The 25,812-nt window shown below is 49.0% G+C and overlaps 1 protein-coding gene across 1 annotated transcript; it reads right to left on the bottom strand.

Annotated features, from left to right (window-relative positions):
* Positions 1 to 651: 651 nt before the first annotated feature.
* Positions 652 to 1,404, bottom strand: LOC120847394 (Fanconi anemia group J protein homolog). The gene has a single exon (XM_040219134.1). The coding sequence runs from the start codon at positions 1,402 to 1,404 to the stop codon at positions 652 to 654; it is 753 nt and encodes a 250-aa protein (XP_040075068.1).
* Between the last annotated feature and the right edge of the window lie 24,408 nt (positions 1,405 to 25,812).

Below are 25,812 nucleotides of genomic sequence, written 5' to 3'. Positions count from 1 at the left end.
AAGAGGGAGGTATCGGCGCAGTCATAAAGTTTTTCAACACTCCTGCGTCGAACTTGTCCCTTCCACCAGTCCACAGGTTGTATCTCGTTTGAAATTCTTCTACCGACGGTAGAGTATTGGCGTATTCAATCACGCACCATTCGAGTATAGTCTTGTCAGACAGTCCCCGCTTGTCCAGTGGAAGAGTAGCGACTCGTACTGGAGCCTGGTCGGCCGAAACGGGATCGCTGTTGACCGAAGCAGCTGGTGTAGGAGCAGTCTCGCACGTGCACGATTCGAGTATAGGCTTGTCGGACGGTCCCCGCTTGTCCGATGGAACAGTACCGACTCGTGTTGGAGCCTGGTCGGTCGAAACGGGATCGCTGTTGACCGAAGCAGCTGGTGTAGGAGCAATAGTAGCGTCGCGAATCGTGCAATACCAGTAAGCGTAGCCCTGTCGGCTAGCCGTGTATCTGTGTTCGCGCAGATACGTGTGCAAACTGAGGATGTGCATTTTCATAGACGACCGTTCAAAAACGAGTTTATCTCGAGCAAAGATTTCTTCGTGTCTTTGAAGGTGGACGACTCGTCTTCGCAGACCTGGACCCAATGCGATAAATCGCTCCAAACGTCGGGTCTAAAATACCTACTGTCGAGCAATAGGACGGCCCCTCAGTCGTTCACGTGACGTACGCAGCGTCCCACGGACTGGTAAACCGCTCGCATCGCCTGCGTTTTATACCATTCGTCCCCGTCTCCGCCCCTGCTGCGGTTAAACTCGACCTTGACCTTTACGTCCGGACTGTGATACGACGGATAGGGTAACCCCACGGATACGACGAGTCGAGCCAGCGAATCGGAGAAGTCGACGCCTTCGCTCATTTTGCCTCTGTGCACGACTAGAAACAGGGCCACCGTGCCGGGCTCTCCGTCAATCAACGCAGTCTTGTACCTATCGAACAAGAGGTCCGAGTTTTCAGAATCTTCCAGAAACAGATGCCCGCCGACCACCTTGACCAACTTGCGCCATAGAGGCACTTTGCGCCACACGTCTGGACAGGTCTGAAGTAGCTTGTAAGAAGGGAAGAAGCACAGGACGCCAGCCTTTGTTTCGCCGACATTTTTCTTCAGGATCTTGGTCGACTCGTAGACGACGGAACCTACGGCCTTGAGTAGCTCTTCGTTCTGGCATGCGCTGTAATTCATGTAAAACGCTTTGTCACCCTTGAGCGAATGCGAGATCCTACGGACAAAGACGTGACGCTTGGACACGACGTGTTCCTTGGCGGACACCTTGTGAGTAAAGAAGACGCCCAATTCCTTTTCGTACGACGACATCGGACTCAGAGTCCCCGAGGCCAGGACGATAGAGTGCGTGCACGACGACACAGACTTCATGGCGTAACTCGAGTCCATGCAGGTCATCCTGAGTTCTGGCGACTCGCGACCCTGGACGACAAACATTGCAAAGCCTTGGGCACCAAATATCTCGGGGTAGTAAAACTGAGTGACGATGCGGTCAATCAACGTGGTGTTTAACCGGTCGGACAAAGGATGTCAAGACGTTAAGGGACTCACGACTTGACCCAGGCTCACGTTGTCCGTCTTGAGGTAGCGTCTCGTCTTGGCCAGGAGATCATCGCCGCGAACAATCGCATATCCAACGTCGTTCATCATGGCCAGGAGCCCCTCGAAGAATTCGCGAAGCTCGACGTAGCGAGAAAATCGTCGTGCGTACGTCTGAAGCTGCGATCTGGACACTTGTAGGGACATGGCGTCTCTACAAAACGTTTCAATGTTGTGCGCCTCGTCGAGGATCAGAATCGCGCCGCTGAGATTGATGTTGAGCGTGCTACGGACGAAGGGATCGATCAAGTAGTTGTAGGGAGCCAGCACTATTTTCGACCTGGCTACGTAGTACTGTTCGTTGACGTAGTAGGGGCAGATATCGTTTGCAGCACAACTCTCCACCAAGTCCTCGATGTCCCTAACGTCGGGCAAACGCGTCTCTGGTCCATGCTGCTCTTTCCAATTGCGGTAGAATCGGCACGTCGACGAGGCCCTGTGTTGACTGCAGAGTTGGGGCACGTTACCGCTGTGGACTTCCCGTTCCAAGAGGCAGACTCGGTCCTTGCCGACGAGACGAGAAATGTGCGCGGCGTCTCCGATGAACGCCTTGGCCACCGCTACCATTTGGTCGAGCTGTTGGTGCGTTCTAGAGCAGAGGTAGATTTTGCCGCTGGGTCGTGTCGTTATCCATTCGCGAACGGCTCCGAGCATGGCCATTGTCTTGCCCGATCCGGTAGGAGCTTCTATCATGACGTTGGCTTTTTCTCCGAATCCGCGCAACATTGTTTCAAAGACGTCCACTTGTACGGGGTAAGGTATCCGGTCGCCCGGTAGTACGAGCCGGTAGCGGGGCGCCTCTTCCATACCCGCCAACGTTCGTTTTTGAAACGATTATACCGATCGTTCGTCTCGTCTTCGGAACTATAAATAGTCTGAGCGGAGTGGTTGACCTCGTCGTCCGTAATCTCTCCCTCCTCTTTTTCATCATCGCCATCGTTCCATTCGTCTAACACTATCCATTCTTCTTCTTCTTCTTCTTCTTCGACCTTGGTCATATCTACGTCGTTACTCATGCTTACGCGAGGAGATTGAGACGAAAACTCAACGTGCACGGTTTTTTTTAAATTTTTATTGCCCAAACAAAGGATACCTACACAACCAGTCAAGGTAATCGCAAACTCTAAAGTACCTCGGATCTACGCTCTCGTACAGGCTCATAAAATCTCGATGCACTCTGGCGTTTTTCACGGTGCGTGGCTCGACGACGCTGCAAACGACTCGATCGGGAGGCATGTCAAGCAGGTAACTCAACTTGCGAACGCAGGCCACAAAGAAGGTGAGAGAGTCGGTCAGAGTCAGACACAGAATCTTGCTGGCCTCTTCGTAGCGAAAGGCGGTCGCGTTCGCGTACACTCGACCGCTTTCGAACGTGTAGTCGCAGATCACCGAACCGAGGGCGCTTGCGTCGTCGCGGTAGAGGCGAAAGTCGATGTATCGACAGGCCGTCTTGAGGTACCAGACTTCCGTCCGAACCAGTCTCATGTAGACGTACACGTTGAGTCTGTATCTGTTTTTCGTGCGGCTATGGAATCGATGCAGCGCTGCGCCTACCGTCATGAAGGGGCGGCCGACGAGAAGGATCGTCGCCGCGTGCATAGTCTCCAAGGCGTAGAGAAAGTCGACAAAGACGCTGGAGTCGCCGGGATTTCGAAGTCCGGTCGCGATGGTGTTTGCCAGGTTGTCGTAGTATACGCGTAACATGATTGTAACGTCGATTTCAAATAAAAAACTGAAGTTTCCCGCTTATATCGTTAGAGGAGATGGATGGTGAGAATATGGCGCGCATAAAAAACGCCTCAAACAACGTGACCCGGCAAAAGAGGACGGTAGCCAAGAATAAGAAGAAGCAGCAATTGGACAGTCGACAGCCAACGACTGCCGTGGACGACGTTCTCTGTAAGAACGAATTGCGTCGATTGGCCAAGGAGATGGAGATCGATCGCATATCAGAGAACGTGTACGGTAACATGCAATTCGAGGTCGATAGATTCGTCACCGAGGTCGTCGGAAAGGCCGTCGTCTACGCCCAGATGCAACACCGCAAGACGCTTTTTGTAGATGACGTGACCCGAGCTCTTTCCGAATACAACATCAAAGATTACGGCTGACGTCCAGGACTAATACAAAACACCTAACAATGTCTAATAAGAATAACGTTATACTCAAGAAGCCTCCTTCTCAGTTTGAAGAACGACTCGAAAAGTCGATGGACGACTATTTGCGAGTGCACATTAAAGACTTGTACGATAGAGCCGGGGCGCACACGGGGTACAGGACCGACAGAGAGATAATGAAAGCCGCGTACGATTACATCGTGGCCAAGTATCGCAACGTTATACTTGGTCTATTTAACGACGTGACCCGAATGAACGACGTGATTAACGAATACACCGCGTTTCTTCTTCACTTTAAGAGGTCCGCCGAGCTCAAGGCCGAACACGAGAAGGTGGCCGTGCCAGCCTTAAAACACGTCATCGTCAGAATGTACAGAGATCAGAACAATCTACTCGGCAAGTTCCTGGCCACGGTGTACACGCGAGACAGACTGAAAGATGCCGGCGTCGAGGTGGTCATGAAGACCGAGGAAAAAAAGCTGTACGACGCCGACCTTCACGACGTAGACAGCCTGATCGAGACCTTTTACGACAACGGTCTGGACTATGTCGGCGTCGAGTCTTTAATTTCCAGCTACAACTCGAAGCTGAGGGGTGTCGGTACCAAGAGACGACTTTCGGACGACGCTAGACCGTCTCTTCGGGATAGCACGAACGAGTCGCCGTCGACTCCTCCTCCTCCTCCCCCTCCTCCTAAGGAAAGGACGCCCATGGAGAAGGAGTCGAGCGTCGCCCAAACATCAGCTCAGACTGCGGCGGAGGCGGCCAATAGACGGCGGTCGGACGACGCGATACCGTCTCATCGGGATTCGGCTCCTCCTAGGGAAACGACGCCCAAAGAGAAGGAGTCGGGCGTCGCCCAAACGTCCCCTCAGACTGCGGCGGAGGCGGCCAAGAGACGACGGTCGGACGACGCGATACCGTCTCTTCGAGATTCGGCTCTTCCTAAAGAAACGACGCGCAACGAAAAAGTGTCGGACGTCGCCAAGACGCCGTATCATACTGTTGCAGCGGAAGACGAAGGAAGCGGTTGGCTGTACGTCGTCGGTGGAGTTGCCGTCCTGGCCACAGCGGGAGTCGTGACTTACGCGGCAATGACCTATTATAGAAATAAACGCGCTAAAGGCGAAAACGTGTTTCTGTAGCTGAAATAAAAAAATGACCACCGACAATCTCTTGTTCAAACCTTTGAAAGCCATTCCCATAGGGTTTGAGGCAAGGTTGGAAAGTAGAGTCGACGACTACTTTAAAGATTTTTACTACGCGCTGTACTCTAACGCTGGTGTCGAAACTACCCGTTACAAAGACTACGGCGACACGGCCAATCGCGTGTTTGATTACATTGTGGCGAACCACGCTAACGACACTCGAACGGCGTTGTACGATCCGAAGCGAGCCATAGACTTGGTCTTTTCCTACACACTCTATCTCAAGAGCATTCAGTCCAAGGTCAATTCGCTGGCCAGCGAGAAATACAAGCCCGGGTTTCTGCGCAACGTAGTCATCCCGGCCCTCAAACACTTGATCTACAGAATGTATAAGGACCCAAACAACGTCCTGGGCGAATTCATGTACACAGTCAGGACCAGGGACGTGATAAAGCAGTACCCCGAGGCGTTGGGCGTGGAATTTGCTGGCGACGACATGCTTAGTAATTTGTACGACTTGGACGTGTACGACCTAGATGCCGTGGACAAGTACTTGTACGGCATTAGCGGCGGAATGTACTACGACGTTAAAACCAATACGTTTAAAAAGTACAACTCTGTGCTCGAGCGATACCAGTCCCAGATCTGGCAGGATTCCGTTCTAAAGTTTAAGCGACTCTTCGAAGAGTGGTGCAAGAAAGTCACGCGGCACTCTTCGTGGTCTAGCCAGCATCCAGCGTTCGATCCACTGCTCCGGGCCGTTTTCGATGCCGCGGGCACGCCGCAGTGGGACGCGGCGCTCGTTCGCTGGGTCGCCGCCGAGGAAGGTCAGACTCTTCGCATTTACGCCGAGTTGAAAGCCAAGGTTGAATATGCCCAGACCTTTATCGACGAAAAGTTTTCTCCGGAACTCTTGAAAGCCGTTGGCGAAATCGCAAAGATTGACAACGTCAAGCGGTTCGTCTTTCTCTCCGCACCTACGCTGTCGCCGACCGAGTTGCAGGCCATACTAGACGCGTTCGAAAAGATTTTGAAGAACTACACGGAGCACAAACATAGGGACGCGCTCGTCTGGGCGGTGACCCATCCGGCCGCGCACAAAGTCTGCGAAGAGGAAGAGACGAGGGACTTGTTTAACAAGATTAAATCTGACGAGTATTTGCAGGACGGTAGCGCCTTCATAACGTCACTATTGGCACATTACGCCAAGTTTCGGAGCCTAGAGGATCTCCTGAGAGAATTTGCTAGGGACCTCGGTGCCGTTCGCAAGGACGCCGTCTTGAGAAAGCGCTGGCTGGAGAACGACGAGGAGGACATTAGGAAGGCCTTGATCGACGTCGACTGGAAGGTGCTCTACGAAAAATTTGAGCGATTGAAACCGCACCTGAACGAGTTACGACGACTACTCCTCGCTGGCGTGGGCGATAGCGGCGACGTCGATGAAAAAATGGAAAAATTGGGACCTTACTATCCTTTAATCGCGAGGCACGGCAAATGTATGTTTGACGAGGCCGACGCCGCGTCTCTGTTTGCTCGCGCCACCTCCAAAGGTTTGTACGAGTGGAAAGTGCGTCTCAAGTCAAAGTTTCCCAAAGACGATTTCGATAGACTCTATCGGCTCGTACAGGAACGCCACAGAGACTACGGAAACATGAGAAAGTTTCTCGGTGACAGCGGCCTGCTTAGTGCCCCTCCGCTCGTGAAACTGCCTTCGAGCGTACCAAACCTAAAGACTTGGAACGACGCGATCCTGGCCACCATGAACGCTGCGCCCGAACTATGGATCGAAAAGATAATTAGCCAGTCGAAGTGTAACTTGCAGACGCTGCGCAAAAATGTTTCCGAACTCAAATCCCTAATGACTACGGAGCGCGAACGTAGAGATAAGATCCGCGAGTGGGGAATGAGCGGACCCATCGATAGATACCCGCAGACGCACGAAAAGGACCCAGTCGCCTTTGGCGAGTACGAGGGTTTCGACAAGGATTTGTTGGACAAAATCAAAGCCCCGTACGACATTGTAGCGACGGTGGAGTTTGATCGCATTCGAAAGGCGCACGAGAATTTCGAGCGGCACTCGGAGATTGTGAGGCGAGCTCGGTCGGCGGTCGCTACACTGATAGAGGCGAACAAGGAGTACGTGAAACACGTCGCGACGTGGGGCAAGCACCGCGCTTCCTTTTTTCCGTCCACCGAGGCGTCGCGCGAAAGCGTAAACAATCTCTTTTCGACGAGATCGGCAAATGGCGAAAACTATTGGGAGCTGCATCGAGACCTCGGGGTCGCGCAAATCACCGAGCTGTTGCACGCGGCGCGAACGGCGTACTGGAAGACCAAGCAGTTTAGTCTGGAAGCTCGAGTGAGGGTCTACCTGCGCAATCTCGTCGGCACCTTGCGCGTTTCGCAAAGCGCCGTCTCTTCCAAACTGTCTAGATTCAAGGTGTCGAGTCTGCTGAAGATGGTCGATGCGGAAGACGACGACGACTGGAAAATCGAATTTATCCGCTGGACCGTGGCGAACGAGGACGCCGACGTCGCTCGCAAACTCGTCGCAAAATCTTACGACGCCATGTGGAGGCTCTTGCGCGAAAGAGTGACGGTCGAGTTTTTCGAGTTTTTGCGCGAGGCCAAATACGCGGAAAAGTGCGTGGACCGCCGATTTCTACGGCTAGAGGACACAGTTCTGGAAACTTTTAGGGAGCGTCTCTTTCTCGATTTCGCCGACGAGACGGACCTGAGAGCAGAGCTAGAGGCGTGGCTGGCGTGCCACGCCGCCTACGCGCAGATGGTCGACGCGGTCCGCAAAGAGTTTCCCGACCTGACCCGAGTCGAAAATCTCAAAGTGCACGGATCGGAAGAGGTACTAAGGCGATCGAACGTGCCGGTCGGAATTACGCCAAGTGGCTAAACACGGAAATGATCTCGCCAAAGGACACGCTGGCCACCGTGACCGAGAAAGTCGCCAAGATTAGAGAGTTGGTGGAAAACGAAAAGCGCTACAGAGAGTCTCTGCGTGACTGGGGCATGGACTCTCCGGACGGAGAGTACGTTCGTCAGTACGAGGACGGCGTTACCGGAGAAGACGATTGCCTCGCCAGGATAATACGCGAAGGCGCCATCGACGTTGTGGCCACCTTTCCCTGGGACAGGATCGCAAACGCCCACGCAAAGAGAGCGGCCTACGTTCGGCGAAAGGCCGAAATATACGAGGCTCTGGGCCAAGAAACGGACTTGATGGACTGCTTTCGACACGTCGAAAGGCTAACGCGGGACCTGAAGCTTTCTCCCTGGCCGCAGCGAGGCGATAACGCGAGAGTGCTCGATTTTCTAAAGCGAATCGAATTGACGACAATGTCGCAAAAAGACCTGATTAAGCGTCATCACGCCGACCTGACTCGAAGCTTCGTTTCCGAGCTATTGAACATGTGTAGGGACGCCAAAAACTACCTGGCAATGTACAAAGTCTTTGAAAAGTACAAGATATTCGGAATAGTGAAGCAGCTCAAACTGTGGGACATTACAGATGCACCTGACGTGCCGAAGACTGTATTTGACACGGAGACCGTCTCGTATCCAAAGTGGCTGGAGGGAGTCTTCGACTCTCGGGTAGACTGGGAAAAGGCGAGTCGGTCTCTCGTCGCGGCGTACGAAGATCGCAAAAAGACGCTAGACATTTCGTCGGCTCTGGACGCCGAACGTTTGATCACGGAACCTCGCGCCGAGGCGTACGAGGCGGCTGCCAATTCCGACTTTGTCGCCGTCAGGCGAGCGTACAGGGAGGGCTTGCACCGCCCCTTGCCTGCCGCGACGTGGGAATCTTGTCGGAAAGAAATTGTTCGTCTGAAGGACAAGGTACAACACAAGCGCGCGTCTCTGGCTCGGGAATACGTAGCAATCTACGAGTCCATCCTCGCGCACCGTCGCGCCGAAGACGAATCGCCCGCAAAGTTAGTGACCAGAATCTACTCGGACGAATCGCTGGGCAATTCAATGTCGGACCTAAAGGAAGACGACGCAGATGCGGTAGAGTATCGGCACTTGCACCTGGAAAGGGATTTGAAGTTGTATTCGAAATTATTGGCGGAATTGGACGCGACGAGGGAAGCGTTGCGATCCGCGAAAGCAGACACTGACATCGACACCTGTCCTAACCTAAACGCGGAGCCCGTCGTTGGCACAGTGTTTAGCGTCTTGTCGACGCTGCGTTCGGCCCGCGCCGTCAAGAGTAAGGTGGACGCATGGAACGAGTCTCTGCGAATAAAATCTTTATTGATTGAAAAGAGAAGCAAGCCGTTTACTCGAGACTTGTTCGTCTTCCTATCTTCTTCTTTGTCGGCACGATCCGCCGCGGCCCGGTGGCCGAACTCGGACGCTCCGTTGGCTGCATCTTCGAGGTCGGGATTCGACGATTGGTACTCAAACTGGGTCCTGCCCAGATACGTGTGCGACGAGAGCGATGGCGAGGCGTACGCGACCGAGATGCAATTTTTGAAGGATCGCAGGGCGATCATCGAGAGGGAGATTGTCGCGCCCATACGTGGAATCGGGACGCCGTTCGAGGAAAATGTGTTGCGAGCTCGGATTGCGCGGACCAAAAAGTATATTTTCCTCACGGACGTATTGGGCCGACGCACCTCTACGGACGACCTCGACGTGCAACAGAGTACGCGCGACTTTACCGAGATGGCCCGATTCGTAGCGACAATGGTGCGAGAAACCAAGGAGGTGACTCATGCGATAGAGTCGCACCTGACGCCTTACGCGGAGAGCGTGAGGAGAACCGATCCGCTGGCCAGGGCGTACGCCGACTCGGATGACGGGACGACGGGGGTGTTGGAAGCGATAGCTTCTCCCGACGCGCTCGCGACTATGAACGCAGACGCACTCCGGCACACGGGCGACTATGTAAAGGTTCTCTTTGAGAAGGAAGCCAGGATGCGAGTCTTTGAAAACGTGCGGGACGCCTTGTACGTGCGCGATTGGAAACCAGTCGCCCTGCAATACGGTGCCCAGAAACAAACTCTAGATTTTTTGGCTCTACGAGAGAAGGACCTGCTCGAATGGATCGACGTCTACCTAAAGAAACACGCGTCTTTGCAGAGTGGTGATAGGATCGAGTTTCTAGATTCTTTATTCGAGACGTTATGGATCGACCTATCTAGACTCGAAGGGATAGTGAAGGCGAACGAGCGCGTGATAGGGGTGGCCAAGTCCGACCGAGAAATTGCCGACGCGGTGGACGAGTTAAAGAAGAACGCCTTGACAAAATTTGACGAGGACTTAAAAGAGTACAAACGCCTGCGCAACCGGGCGCAAAACAACACGCTCGTTTCCTTCAAAGACGCGCAACAGTTGTTGGATCGGTTGAGGGAGGTCGGACGAGTCTTGCGTTTTCTAAAGAGCGAACGACAGAGGATATGCGTTCGACTTCCATCTCGCGTTATCGACTACATTTCGCGACACCCGGACTTTGAATCGGGCGGAATCCAGTCGGGAGTCGCCAACGCTCGCGAATATAAAGTGTTTCTGGCCTTTTACGATGCTTGTGTCAAAAATTCCCTCGCGTCTCTTGTCCAAAGCCTAGACTTGAACACCACTGGGGAGTTGAACGAGGCCGTGGCGTCTTACGAACGAGTCTCAAAGCACTACCGTATCTACGACGCAGAGTACGAGACGCACGTGGAGTCTAGGCGAGAGATCCTAGCCGTGGTGCCCCAAACTAGCGCGCGAGTCAGATCCCTCGAAGCGGACCAAGAGTTTTTGCGAGCCTCCAAGGACGTCCTAGGCAGAGTGGCGTCCGACGAGTTGGCCGAGTTTGGAGCGACACTCGCTAGAATCGCCGACAGGATACGCGAAGGAGCCGCTCTCTTTGAAAAGCATCGGGCCGTGTTGTCTGCGGCGTTTGCGGTCGGGAGAGATTTTCCCAACCACCTGACCAACTACTACTACCAGCGCGACTGTATGCCATTCGCCAAGACGTTGAACGCGGTTAGCGCGCAGGCCGGCCTCTACGACGAATTCGAGGCAATGCGCGACGGCAGAACGGTGTCGAAGGAGTCTCTAGCCGAAGTGTACGTGCCTCACGCCGAGACCCTGGTGTGTTCGTTGGCGGCTTACGAGGCACACGTTCGTAAGGTATTTACGGACGATGCCATCGATCACATGCGCAGAGCCAAGGAGCGAATATCGCCCGTGCCTCTGGACGCGACCATCGACAACGAGAACCTCAGGGCCGCAATCGTGCGTACCGGTGCGTTAAATAAATCGCAGTTGTCAGAACTGGAAGACAAGATCAGAGAAAGCTTGAATAGGACGCGGACCGTGATCGAAGAAGTGGGCCGCCTGACTACGTTCGGAGAGCACTGGGGTTTTCTGACGGGAGTTGGTAGCGACTACACGGAAGACCGCCACGGGGTATTTGGATACGACGCGGGGTTGGAGACGACGCGCGGAACGCGGTCGCCCAAAGAGTGGCTGTCCACTCTGGCCACGGAAAGAGGTTACAACACGGCCGAGATAGTGCAACTCCTCAAAACGGTGTCGTCGGTAAAGAACTTGTACAACGAGATACTCGGCGTGTTTCCTCCGGAATTGTGTAGTCTGTATTATCGCGTCGTCAAGCAAGTGGTGCTCTCGGACGCCGATTACAGAGGCAGGGTTCTACACGCGGCCGAGGCCCTGGCAAAGATTCGAGCCAAACTGGGCGAGTCGTGCGACCCGAGTGCCTTTGCCAAAACGTTCGCAAATGTCAGAGACGCGGTCGACAGTATGAGGTTTCTTCTCGCGCACGTCGCTTGCGTTCGCACGATTGAAAAGACACAGACGGCTCTAAACGTGTTCTTTGGGCGCTTCCCCCCGCCGCCACTTCAGAGAGACGTTGAGATTCTTCGCAAGTACGCTCTGTTGGCGGCGGGCAACCACGAGCTGGCCGCCCTGGTGTGCGAAATAATGGAGAAGACCCTGAAGGACGCTCGGTCCAACGTTCCGCTCTTGAATTACGTGGACGATCACCCCGACCTGGACGAGTACTTTCTCGTCAGGGTCGTGGAAGCGGCCAAGACATTCGCGAAGCGGTCCACCGTCTGCGAGTGGTTTTTTCGGCGGATGCGCGAGTATTATTCGAAAGAAGAGTACGACACCATGATGACCTCTCATTCTCGGGCCTTCAAATACCGAAACGATTGGATCGACGTTAAACTCATGGCCACCGTGCTGGCCGAGGGCATGGTTTGCGAACTGAACCCTACCGTGATCGAATTTATAAACGAGTTGCGGAAGGACGAGCGTAGGTTGTTAGGGCTGTTCGAGCGATACCGTGAGGCGGTGTCCACGTTTGAAAACTACAGGCTGGATTGGGCCGGCCTGATCAAGAGAGTCGGGCGGATGCCTCGCGAACGGATCCCGGGAACAGACTGGAGCGAGCGCGTCCATCCGAGCCTCGCGGCCAAACTCGCACACGGAGACGCGGCGGTGAAACTGTTTGAGCTCGTGTGCGACGCCGAAACGGAAGAAGACGCAATGAGCTCCGTATTTAGAGAAACTTCTTCAAAAGACAATTTGGATTACGGGTCGGTGTTTCACGACATGGATCTGTGGACCACCGTGATCGAAAAGACTACCGCGATAGCCGAGCGGCTCTTGGACAAGCACGCGGACGTGTTTGGTTTTCTGGAGAGGCGCGAAGGCAGAGTATCGGCCGGGAACGAGGCCTCCGAGGTTGTGCTGCGTGCGATTGCGCGCGCCGCAAACACCTGGGTGGGCAAGCACTTGTGGCGAGAACTGGTGGCAGCCGAGCTCCTGAGGAAGCACGACTACGACGCGGACGTCGTGTTTAGACTTTACGGGAAACTCGTCTATTCCACCACGGGAAAGGAGTTTTCGAGCGGGGACGTGCCCATCGACGTGTACGAGTTTCTCAAGGACAATGATCCGCCGACCGGGACTAGTCCCTCGATGGAAGTGTTTCGCATGATGCGTCCCGAAAATGTACACGGTAAGCCAGAATAACCACTGATTTTTGTTTACATCTTATATTATTTAACAACTAATTTCTGTAACTCTTGGACATTTTGCATCACTCAAACTATTTACGCCGAGAGTGTAGTCGACAGTAGGCCGGCATATCACCTGGTTTATACCTGTGCGTGATTAATTTTGTAATTATTTTTGTATTTTTTGTAACTCTTGGACTCTGGTGCATTAGTATTATTCTCCTTTATTTTCCTTTTCTTTGTCTTCTATTCATCTGTTTTCCTTTTCTTTTTCTTTTGCCTTCCCCCATTTGCCTTGTCTCCCCTTTTCTTCCTTGACAACCTATTCCTTGGGGTCGAAGAAGAGGAAGTTTGAAATACAATTCAGTTGATAGTTCAGCGCTGTGTGAGTGTATTTTTTTGTGTGTTTGGATTTTGACTAACTGTCTACTTGCGCTGGTTCGTGATGATGCGTTAAAATAGCTCATAATTTAGTTTACAACGTTAAATTATCACTGTTTATATTGCTGAGAGTTTTCACTCTTCGCGTTCACCATTGCGACTGCCGTCCTTCAGCTGGAAACGTTGCTTTCTTTCTCTCGTGTTCTGTCGCTCTCTTTTGCGATCTTTCACTCGGGACCCCGGGTACAGTGGCTACAAGGAGAAGTGTGGCGAGCGCGCCGGCTCAGGCGTGGCACTTCGCCAGGGAAAAAGTAGATGGCGCTGCGGCACTTATACACGTTAGCGGCGCGCTGAGGCAGCATTGGTAAGGCTGCGTTTTTATTTGATTACGCCTCCGTATGTCTCACCATATAATAGAAATGGAATGTTTTTTCGTAGTTAACTAAAACTGAACGTCGAAACTATAATTTTCTAATTTTGAAGAAAAGGAATTACTGAAATATCACGACGTGCGGGCACATATCGACGGCTCGGAACGTGGGGAAATGTGTTCGACTACGTAACATTTGCAAATATTTTGCCACCCAGTGCTATTTTGAATAAACAGAGTCACTGACCACTATTCTTTGCCTTACCTTATGAGTAGCTAAGCGTGAGCGCGTGAAAAAATATGCCCTTGTGTTAGTCGTCAATTACGCAGTTGTCAAAAGGTAGAAAGCATTTTATATGTACAGAGCTTTTAACGTTCGTATCGTTGCATGTTTCGCAGGTGCTCACCGTCGTCCTCGTCTCTCTCTGAGCTCTCGTGCTCAGCAGGATGCTAACACTCGGCTATCCTATGAAAAATTGCCTCAATTGTCTTCTTCGTCTTCGCAGTCGTCATGATCGGGTTCGTTGTCTAAGTCGAAGGCATAGTAACCCTTCATCTTGTCAATCGGGGCCGTAGACGTGTAGAAACGCTAAGTGATTGGCCCGGAATGTCCTCTATACGATATGTGTCATTTGGAAGCTTCTCCGTTACTACGTAGGGACCTTAAAACCTTTTTAAAAGCTTTCTTGAATGTCCTATATAGGAAGTGATTCTCTCTCCACCACGACGATGTCTCCGGGCTCAAAGGTCGAAGCGCTGCACCGCTTCTTATTGTAGCGACGTTGCTGTTTTTCCTGATCTGCACGAATGGCGTGTATGGCCGCTGTCGTCTTGTCGCCAACTCAGTTTCAGTTACGTTGGTTTTGTCCCGTGGTGCATCTCCGAGGGACAATGAAGACGATTTTATTTAATTTTTTTAAGTGGTGTTTTAATGCTTCTTGGGAACATAGCATGCCGCCCAATTTTTTGTAGACATTTATGACGCGTATTTATGTGCCGATGAAAGAAGTAAAGAAACCGAAACTAAACCATCTCCAGTCTCGTTTCTGGGCCTCCGAAAACGGAGGTGACGTAGGGAGTGACGTCAAGTGTGAATAGTCGGTATCGGTAGTATTTAGGAGATCGAGACTCTGGTTATCATGGTGGGTTATAGCAGCGCGGTGGCGCGGTCATAGAGTAATATAGTAAACGTAAAGAGAGGACACAGGAGCCGATTCGCGGCCCAGATAGTGCGTTTCATACCCTCCGCTACGTGGCGCTTTTCTACAATTTGGTTAAAATTAATTAAAACTCTTTGTGTGAAAAGTATTTATATTTTAAATGACAATGCTTTAAAATTGTTTAAAGTACTTAAAACGACTAAATAGTTTAAATCAAATGCGTCACAAAAACCAAGTGATGAATGGCGCCTGCCATGGCCTGCCTGCCTGCACGCCGTCACCTCTGCCTCATTCTGCATGGCCTCTGCTCGTCCCTGCGTCGTTCGTCTGTGCCGTGCGTGCCTTCCATCTGTGCTTTCTGCTGCATCATGTTCGGTCGACTTTGCATCAATCAAGGTGATGCATGACCGCCCGCGTGCTCGCATGCTCGGCGTGAATTCGTGGAGCCGATCGGTTCGAGCTTCTCGCGCTGTTGTTTCTGCCGGGCTGTCTGGCTGCACTTGAACGTATGTGCATGTTGATTTTCGATGAGATTGTTTTAAAAAAGAATTTAACTTACGACCCTGCACACGACGTTGTCCATGGGTTTACAGATGACGGTGTTGAACGAACCTCGACATTGCAGATAGAGTCTTGGTTGTTATGCTGTCTGAAATTTCCAGGAGGTGCGTTTAGCCCCTTGCGTTATTGAAGTGTGCACACTTCAATAACGTCTTCTGTTTAACGCAGTCTCCTCATTTCTCTCGTTCGGAAGCTTTAAGGGGCGGTGCAACGATATTCAATTAGAATGTTTTTCACTTTACACAAGCTTACTGGGACTAGTGGGGCTCAAGGATACTCGCACGCAACGCCACTGACCAAGAAACTCCTTTGTTGCGCTGTAATTTCGAGGACAAAACCGAGTGTTTTCATTCAATCTCTCCTTCGAAAAACCTGATGACGTAGCTGGGCGGTAGCATTACCGCCCAGTGACGATATTTGAATACGGCTCATAGATTGGACCCGAGCATGGCGTGGACACTCGATTTGGGCTCGTGATAATCGATAGCTCGATAAACATTCGGGTAGTGTCCTGTGTCCAATCGCTGCAATGACGACAACAGCCGAACCATAACAATGTCTGGAACTCAGCGCGTGTCCTGTGCCTTGCCAACCCCAGCGCATGGCTATGATCAACATTGGCCGGCATATAATCGGCGCCAAATCACGGCGCCGCTTGTTCTAGCTGCGAGTTGAGGGGATGAACTCTGCTCGTTTTTTTTTTATATTTTTTTCTGCGACTTCGATTGCGTATGGTGAAAACGAACGGGTATTTCACAGATCAATAACGCCAGGGATTTGTTTTAAGCGGTATTTGCGCAAAATACAAATATTAGTGCTTCGCCCCTTTAAGACTGTTGGCTTCACAGTAAAGTCTGTGGTTAGGGAGCTTCAAACGTAAGCTTGGTGTGTGTGGTCATAAGCCATTTTTTGAAGTTGACAACGAACAGGTTTACTTTGTCTTTGATGTTCCGCACCTTCCCAAAACAACCAAGAGCAATCTCCAAGCCCACAAACTTTGCATTGGAAACTAGGTCGTTGAGTGGTCTTCTATTGTTGAAATTTATTGTTCTATCCATGAGATGAGCTTGCAATTGGCTCCGAAACTCGAGAGACACACTTTTTCAAGGACCTTTATGTAACATGGAAGGAAATTGTGCCCCACAGGTACTGAGTGCCTCACTCTTTCTTGCAATCATATCCCTTGTTTATGCCAAGGAACTTTCTGAGGCAGCCATGGCTACAGCCTATTTTTGTGATAAGATGTGCATACTTTTTGATTGTCTAAATAGCTAAAAAATTCAAGAAGACATGGCAGAAGTTGCCTCATGCCTTTCTGAAGGGAGAATCTCAAATACTTGATTTTCTCCACCAATAACTCGGATGGATTTCAGCATGGCAGTTCCAAAGTAGGAGCCAGCCATAAGTCATCATTGGGTGGCAAGTTACTATAAAAAGTGTCCTCATGCTTTGGGATCAGCTTTCAAGCAGCCATGACTTTGATTTCTTACTTACACGACGCCTGCAGCTAGACACACTTGAGAACGTTTTTGGAGCTATATACGACAGATGCTGGGCTGCAACACAAACCCAAAGGTGCATCAGTTCAACTCGGGACTAAAACATCTCTGAATAAAGAAAGTGTTCAAGCTGTCGGACAATGAAAACGTAGAGGATAACAAGGCTGACCTCCTAAAGGCAGTGATGGAAGTGCCATTTGACCTTTTGGAGCAGGCCTTGTAGCAGGCAAAATGTTATTTTGGAGCAGGTAGTGGCCCTTTTGGAGCAGGGTCCGGCATATGTTGGCATATTACTTGAAAATGAAATAATGCTGGATTGCCATATAAAGCCCATCTCTATTATTGGAACACAGCGCCTGTCGCCTTTTTAAGACAGGGTATATCAAATTCAACAAAGTAAACACACACAAAAAAAAACATTTTTTAAAATAAAGTGTATCTGCTCGTCAGATAAAAAATACAATTAAATATGTCACACTGAGTTCTGATGGTACAGGATATTTAGTTTTATCAGGCTGCACTTCTTTTAAGGTATCTGCAGCAGCATCTAACGACCCTCACTGTTGTGGAATGTTTTAGTTCAGATTAGAGTTGTCTTTCGGGCAGCAGCTTCAAATATTGCGATATCTGATATTCGCTTCAAAAATTCCGATTCATTTTCGATGTGCTGGCGAAGTCACGATCGGATTACGGCGAGTTAACCCGTTGAGTGCGCTCCTTGGCATGCACCGACGCGCTGCAGAGAAGCGACACCCGCGGAGCAGATACCGCAGTCGCGCGAGTCGCGCAGTGCTTTGTGCACCGAAAAGAACGGTGAGGCTTTACCAGAACTACATCCAGAGTTTGGTGCAACTCAACTATACTTCGTTTCAGCTTCGGTGTGAGCGCAGCCAAAGTTACAAGCGCGCCGCGCGCATGGAGCCCGTAACGGTGCCGACGCTGCACGAGCCCACGCGCGAGTCAGGAATGCACAGAGCATTGGGCTCGCGCTAGCTTTGACTTCGCTGGTAGCTAGCGCATGGGAACAGGGCGGGCCTACATTAAAAACATCCCCAAGCTCGGCCTTTTTTTTTTTTTTTTTTAAATAGGCTGCTTAGTGGGATGATTCTTCGCTTAGCCTCTGCGGCTTTGGTTTCAGATGTTGTTAACGTTGTTCCTTTCAATGATGATGATGATAATGCACCCTCGCAGTTTCGGTTTGCGTAGCAGTTGCGGCGCGGAAAATACCGCGGCACCGCCACGCGCTCTGATAAGACTTCAATTTTTATTTTTTATTGCAACATCTCATCTCGGCGCAGGCATGGCGCAATTCTTCGGTAAAATGACAATTTGGCGCTACATGTAGCAGGATTGCGTCCTTGGCGCAACTTGGCGCAATTGGCGCAGCACTTCCATCACTGTAAAGGAGTTACAAATATCTTCGCACCATGGAAGTTTGATTTCAGACATTGTGGAATGTCTTCCAATTGATAACTTCCCGCCACTAGAGGATATTTCTGAGCTGGCATCAGACATCAGGTCTAACATAATTGATGACTCGTCCACTTTTTTATTACGTTTGGGGCTATTTGATCAAGCTTTTGCTTGAACAGACAACTTACAGCTGTGGCTGTTCTCAGCTGCTATCCGATGAGTCTAATAACTTGACCAGGCCTCACCAGTACTGTCTTGTTCCTAAAGCATACCACGTGCCTGGAAAATTCTTCGGGAACTTAGAAGTACCACCACAGGCTGCCTTTCATTTCATTCAGCAACTAGGAAATCACTTTCTTCCCATAATAGAGAGTGTGACACATGTTGGAGGAGTATGTGCCACCTTGTATAGCACACTTTGAGGTCTGGGTGGTTTTAGCCTGTGCCCAGAGTAGTACCACAAAGGGTTTTTAAACTTGTTTTGCAGAATACGCTTGTGTTGACATGTTTGATTTCTTAACCGAAATTTGGACAAAGTTCGACATCTTGTAAACCCTGAGATGGGGAACGATAAAAAAACGGACGAACACAACAAAATCACACAACAACAAAAACGGACGAACACAACAACAAGATTTTGTTGTGTTCGTCCGTTTTTTTATCGTTCCCCCCCTTAGCGAAAACTAATACGTTTGAAATATACCACATTCTAATTTGAGTGTATTTTAAATACAGTTCATAATTTTAAGTACACGAAAAATAGACCGAAAATATAAACTTTTTTTTTTTACTCAATACTGAAATATACTTCTAAAAATCATTTTAAAATACCTTTACTTAAACTGCATTTCAAGTTCCCTTCATGCGTTTTGAAATATGTAAATACTAAATTAATGGGCCCAAAATACCTTTCACATATATTTCTTGAAATATTTATTTAATTCATGCAAAATATACTCCAACCCTAAAAAAAATGGAGCAATCAAAAATACGTGCAGAATACTCTTAAAATACCTGAAAATCGTAAATACTGTTGTGTTATACTCTAAGTACCTTTTGACTGCAGTACTTTGGTAGTTTGACTTAAACTACCAAAATATTGAAAAGCTTCCCTTCTAGAAGTTCGCTTCAAGCAGATATCGAGTACACTGAAGCGCCTAAATACAACATTTGATTAGTTTGTCAACTGAATTGCGGAGCATCGTACTGATAAATCAGCCCAGTTTATGTTATTGCTTACTTTTTTCTATCAAGAACACACCTGATCAGTTCCTTGCACACCAATCACAAACGCGGTTCGGGAACTACAACCACAACATTTGCTGAAGCTGGAAAGCTTCAGCAGGTGCTGTGAACAGATACGTTTGGCGTGGTTTTGTTAGCACAATGATAGTTCACTGAACGTGTCTACTCACCATTGTACGTGATGCGAATAGTGACCTTAATATAGTGATATTAACTGCCATACTAAATAGTCAACTACTAAAATGGAAAGGCAAAACAACTACTGTAAAATATTTTTTTTTTCGCGGGCTCAATATTTCGCGATTTAGGTCAAAGTTGGAGTTTTGCAATAATTCGCAAATTCTAATTTTCGCGACGCGCTGGGATCGCATTATAGATTTTGATGCTTTTACATTTTGCCGGAATTGTTCACGGGACCTATTTTTCGGAATTGTAGGCGATTCGCGAACTTTGCGAGAATTAGGTCCTCACGAAAATAAAGTCGTTTACAGAATTTTAAAGTGAAGATACTGCCTCGATTCGCTTCGTCCTGAGTGGTGCTACGCAGAGAAGCAATAAGATGTATTTTATGAGCCGTTTGTGTGGATATTGTTTTAAGGACTGCGCCGAATTGTTATTAGTTGTACCAATGCCTTTCACTAAGAGATATCGTCCACGAACTTCAAAACACTGTTTCCCCTTTGACAGACTCCCAAGGAGAAGATCGAATACTTGGAACCTTAATAAGCGCAGAGGTGGTCACCGAAAAAATGATTACCTTCAATATGTAGGCTATATAACGCTCTAGAGCAGTCAACGGGACTGTGAATGAGCTGTTCAGTGCGTCATGGTGTTTGTGTTTGTGTTCGTTTCTAATGTAGATTTGTGAGATGTATTTAGTAGTGCCTTCAAACACCATAGGAACACATTTGCTGACAAAATCGAAAATAAAAAAAAATTGTGTAACCAGTTTTTAATACACAAATGGCATCTTGAGTGTGAAGGGATAATATTTTTGGTATATTTAAAATATTTTTTGATTCATATTTATAATGTATTTTGAATACCTTACGCGCGTATTTCGAATGCGGCCAAAATAATACAGAATAAATACAAAATGAATATTCGTACTAAATATATTTCAACTTCGTTTGAAGTACGGCCTCTTTTTGCTAAGGGCCATCTCAGGGTTTACAAGATGTCGATTGATTACCAGCTCGCCTGCACTCTCTCACTGCTTACAAAGTTCGGTTGCACTCTTCAGTGGCTAGTAAGAACGAGACAGGTTTAACTGTTAATATTGTATTAAAAAGGGGCGGTTGCCAAACCAAAAACAAAAAGTGCTTATTAAGTGGGCGGTGCAGCTTGCTCACCAAATATTTGTTTCCCCTTTTGCCAGCGAATGTGTATCACGGCTCCCCAACAGAAGTATTTGTCCACTTTCTACAAAATTTCGATAGAAAATAGTGTATAGAGGCTAAAAGTATTTGAAAGAAAATGTATCCACTTTTGTATCCACTGTCCATAGTTTTTTAGCCGTTTTTTTCTGAAGCCATATTTATTTTCTTAACAATTTCGGGGAATGTTTAGGGGCGTTGAATCTTGTCAGATTTCGAATAGAGTTCTCATTGTTTGGTAATGGCTCGCCCGCAGTGAGTTTGAGGCTATGCAAATTGGTGTTTTTTATATTTGCTGGAAATCGGGAATTTGTACTATCCGGCGTGTCCATCGCACTGTTATTATACTCTTATGACTGGTAATGCTAGCGATGACCTATTTATTTTTGCACTTACTTCCCGTACCCGAGTCGGCGTGAAAGTGAATGTATCATACAGCATGTTCTCCGTGGAAAGGTTTTGTTAACTTGGTTCCGCTCAGAATCTATTACGAAGTGTACGATATGCCGAAGTCCTGCATATTCATTTATTTTTGTGAGTGTCGATCTCTTTTGTATAAAACATACGGAGCTTCTGAAGTAAATCATGTATGCATGAATGTGGCCCAATAAAATGTGTTGGAACCACTTACTGTTGTTGGCTCCAAAATGCTCCACCAGCCAGGAGTCAATGCGGCGATTGTGTAACTTGAATGCTTTACAATAGAAAAAAAAAGAAAAGAAATATATACACTTCTGCTTTGTGAAGTAAGTTGAAATATTATTTGACACATTTTGCAAGAACTCCATCGTAAAAAATAAAGTAAAAGTGCGTCAATATTTAAAAAAAAAAAGAATGCTAAAAAAAACAGGGGCTTGGGGAGTCAAGGAACTCCCGAGAGCCGAGCGGGACGGGGAGGAAAGAGAGAGAGAGAAGGGTACCGGAGAAGCGGAGCAAAAATGCCCAAACCGAAACCGAAACTAACTTGACCGGAAACGGAATCAGATTATACTTAATACCGCCCGCTAGGAGCGCTCCCTGTCACTGGTCTATCTGGGCCGCTGGGGCCTATGGCAGTGTCCGCTCTTTACCTTGTGTATATTACTCTATGGCGCGGTCGTTGCGCCGACTCTGTCAACATGGACGAATGCAGCTCTCGCGAGCGAGTTCGAGCTTCCGTTCAGTGACCGAACACCAACGGAACGGGAGTACGTTTGTGGCGGCCACTGCCATCACCCGACGGAGACCGCCCAGTCGGCAACGAGCGGCCCGCATGCCGAAGGACGGACGCGGGGGAGATGCCGAAGGGAAAGCGGCAGCGATCCCGCCGTTCCGGGATCCGGTTCCTCCGCGGACGTCCTCTTTTCGTCGTCAACGAACACGAACAGCTACCCACACGTGAAAACTAGCGTCGCCCGAACGTATACTGGTCTTCAGTCGACCGCTAGAACAGCCATCTACAGCTACCATTTTGCAAAATCTTTTGAGTACCGTGTCAGAGGAGTGCAACTTCCTATACCGCCCATGGAACGCAAATTGGAAAACCCTGGGAGGCCGCAGCGCCATTTGAATCCCCTGGTATCTGGTGGCTGTACTAAAATCAACATGGCGGCACAGCGAAACCAAAACCGAAACTGCACGGCAGCGCCAATGTGTTTGGATGGATGGGCGGTAGCTTGCGCCACCTAGAGTTAAAAATATATATATTGTAGCATTTTGTTTTTGCCCGGTTTGCGCGTTGCTTTGCTAGGCTTCTGCTGCTTTGCGGCTGGTTTTCGCATTTCAATGCTGGTTAACGTGCGTTGAAACGCACACAAGCCAGCGCTGAAAAGCGAGACCAGCAGCAAAGCAGCAGAAACCTAGCAAAGCAACGAAAGTGACACATACACAAAAAATATGCAATGCTTGTCCTTTTGCGTTCATTTTTATTCAACAGACAGTAGAAAATACAGACGAAATTTCTCACTGTTTTGCACACGAGAAACAAAGAAATGAACAAAAAAACAGGATAAAACGTTAAGGTTACGTGCGACGAAGGTGATGATATGCGTCCTTGAAATTTGATTATATAAGTAAGCATATAAGTAAAGACCGACGACGGTGTCTTAATTGCAACTAAAGGCAACTAAGCAATGAGTACCAAGAAAAACAGCTCAGCTCTTTGGTATTGAGTCTTCATCGAGAACCTGCCCATTCGTTTTTAATATTATCACTTAAATTTAGGAGTGAGTCACTGCTAAACGAAACGGGAAACCAGAGCGGATCGCTCTATCGCTCATCCTGAGTAAATCGAAAAATATTTAGGCTCATATTTTCACTCCTCGCGAACAGACGCGTGAATCGCTGACAACAGTGCCAAATAAACAGCTCACAGCAAAAAGTTTGCCATCTTTTAAGGTTAGCATATGTGCTCGATCTTGATATGAAAAAGTCTACACAGAATAATGCGGATTCTTGGGCGAGTTGGTACTGAAACTTGGAGAACATAATAGCGCTTCACGACAGGGACGAAGGGTAGGAACGAGACAACACAATGCGCTAACTTCAACTGGTTTAATCGTCAGAAAATCAAAGGTATAAATACTCTGCATCATCGCGCCATTCAACCAATCCCAAGCCACGCCACTGATCGCAAGAACTGTATCTCTTTGTCTGCCAAATCGATCGACGCCACGCTGACACATCGATCCCCGTAGTTTCTTATCAGGTCCGCCTCTATAATTTCCCTTACCGTCTTATCTCTATGTTTTCTAATGACAGTGCACAAATTAAATTCAGGTTTGCACCCACAGTCATGGCAGTGCATCGACAAATGACCGTCACGCTGTCCGCTCACTTTTAGGTTGTGCTCGCGCAATCTGTCATTTAGACATCTTCCCGTCTGTCCAACGTACTTTTTACCGCACGTCAGCGGGATCTCATAAACGACGCCTTCTGCGCAATCTACAAATGGGCTGCGATGCTTCTTCACGCAGCCAACCGGTGGTTTGCGGTAAGGGTCCGTCATTTTGGCACAACTTGGCAAGTTTTTCGGGTGCAGAAAAAACCACCCGAGCGTTTAGGCGGTTTGCTATCCTTTTGAGATCGTGTGCCGTTTTGTGCATGTAAGACACAACCGCCACTCTTTGTTTCTTTTGGGCCACATCCTGGTCTGGACTCGCTACTACTCGTAGCTTCTTTAAAACCTTTTCTGCAACCGACACCAGGAGCGTTCCAGGGAAACCGGCAGCCACCAAGCGTTCTGACTGCTCCTTCAGACCTGAAGGCATCGCATGATGACACGACCTTCTGATGGCGTTCACAAAGCACAAATTTACAATTCCTCTCTTGACAAGTTTTGAATGGGATGAATTGAAAGGCAACAGGGGCTTGTTTGCTCTTGGTTGGTATTTCCAACACACATGTTGCTCCGAAAGTGTGAGCCTGATATCTAAAAACTGTATGACGTTGTCCACAGGTACCTCGTGCGTAAGCTTGAGAGGATCTAGGACGGTACTAAAAACTGTTAAAAGGCTGTTCACCACCGAGGGAAAGTGAGAAACGTCATGGGGAAGAAAAACTAAATAATCGTCGACGAATCTAAAAACCTTACTACCATTAAAGTCATTCAGGCGTTCCGAGAGAACTCTGTCATGATGGGCTAAAAATATATCGCTTAAAACTGGAGCTAAACACGAGCCAATACACACCCCTCGCTTCTGAATCTACACTCCGCTGTTCCACTCAACAAAGGTCGAGTTTAGATAAAATGTAAGCAATTCGAGAAAGTCATCTACAGTCATTCCTGCTGCGTTCTGAAAGGCCACCACCCCGTGTTTATCGATGCTTTCCTCTACGCAGGTCAGTAGTTTGTCGTGCGGTAGGGAATAGTATAAATTCAGGCGGACCTGATAAGAAACTACGGGGATCGATGTGTCAGCGTGGCGTCGATCGATTTGGCAGACAAAGAGATACAGTTCTTGCGATCAGTGGCGTGGCTTGGGATTGGTTGAATGGCGCGATGATGCAGAGTATTTATACCTTTGATTTTCTGACGATTAAACCAGTTGAAGTTAGCGCATTGTGTTGTCTCGTTCCTACCCTTCGTCCCTGTCGTGAAGCGCTATTAGTATCTACACAGAAGTCTCCAGTAATTTGACAATGACATATTTCTCGCGGCGAGTGAAGAGCAATCCTGAACAATGATAGGATTTGGTTTTGTGATTGGAAACCATTGCAGCTATTGCCAAAATCAAACAATTAATACTCACTACCACTGCGAGAGTTAGGTTTTGTTGCAAACATCTAATCAGAAACTTGAGCAAGAGAAGACCAAAAGAGCGTACCGCACGTCCATTCGAACTCGAAACCATTGATATCCCGGCTTTCGGCAGTCATTGTTTCCGCACTTGGCACATCAGGTGGTGTGTTGATGACGAAAATCCATGCTTGACCACATTACACCAACAACAACAAGTTCCCACGAAAAAGAAAAGATAGCCGCGCGCGCACGAACGCGGGACGAATCTCGCGCCGCGACGCACTCCCAGAAGCGAAACAACTCGCCGGCTCGCGTCCCTCGCGCGTTCCAACGGTCCAGCGACTTCCCGGCGCCAGCGGCCAGCGCATCGCGAGGCGAGAGGCGCGGGTTCAGAGAGAGAGAAAGCGCGCCCAGACGCGTTGAAAGAGTGAAAGAGAAAGTTACAATAACAAGCTTCAAAGCCATTCACACCTTCAAAACAACTTCACCTTTATTTCGCATCATTAAATATATGAATCAATTTTATTTAAAATGAAATAACAAGTGCCAACAGCCGCTGGGAGCGCGGCAATCGGAAGCAGTTCGCCGGACCGGACAAACGTCATAAGTATACGCGGCGGGACGGAAGTATCCGAGAGCTTCACCCCACTGACCGTGTCACCGTGTTCTTTTTTAATTTTATTTTGTTGGCCCATAGTTGCTCGTTGACGGTTTCGCGTCCAGCGTA

The sequence above is a fragment of the Ixodes scapularis genome, unplaced genomic scaffold, assembly GCF_016920785.2.
Source record: "Ixodes scapularis isolate PalLabHiFi unplaced genomic scaffold, ASM1692078v2 ptg000005l_1___fragment_1__unscaffolded, whole genome shotgun sequence".
NCBI classification, from domain to species: domain Eukaryota; kingdom Metazoa; phylum Arthropoda; class Arachnida; order Ixodida; family Ixodidae; genus Ixodes; species Ixodes scapularis.
The sequence above is the reverse complement of the archived record's forward strand: the minus strand, read 5'-3'. Positions and strand labels throughout refer to the sequence as shown.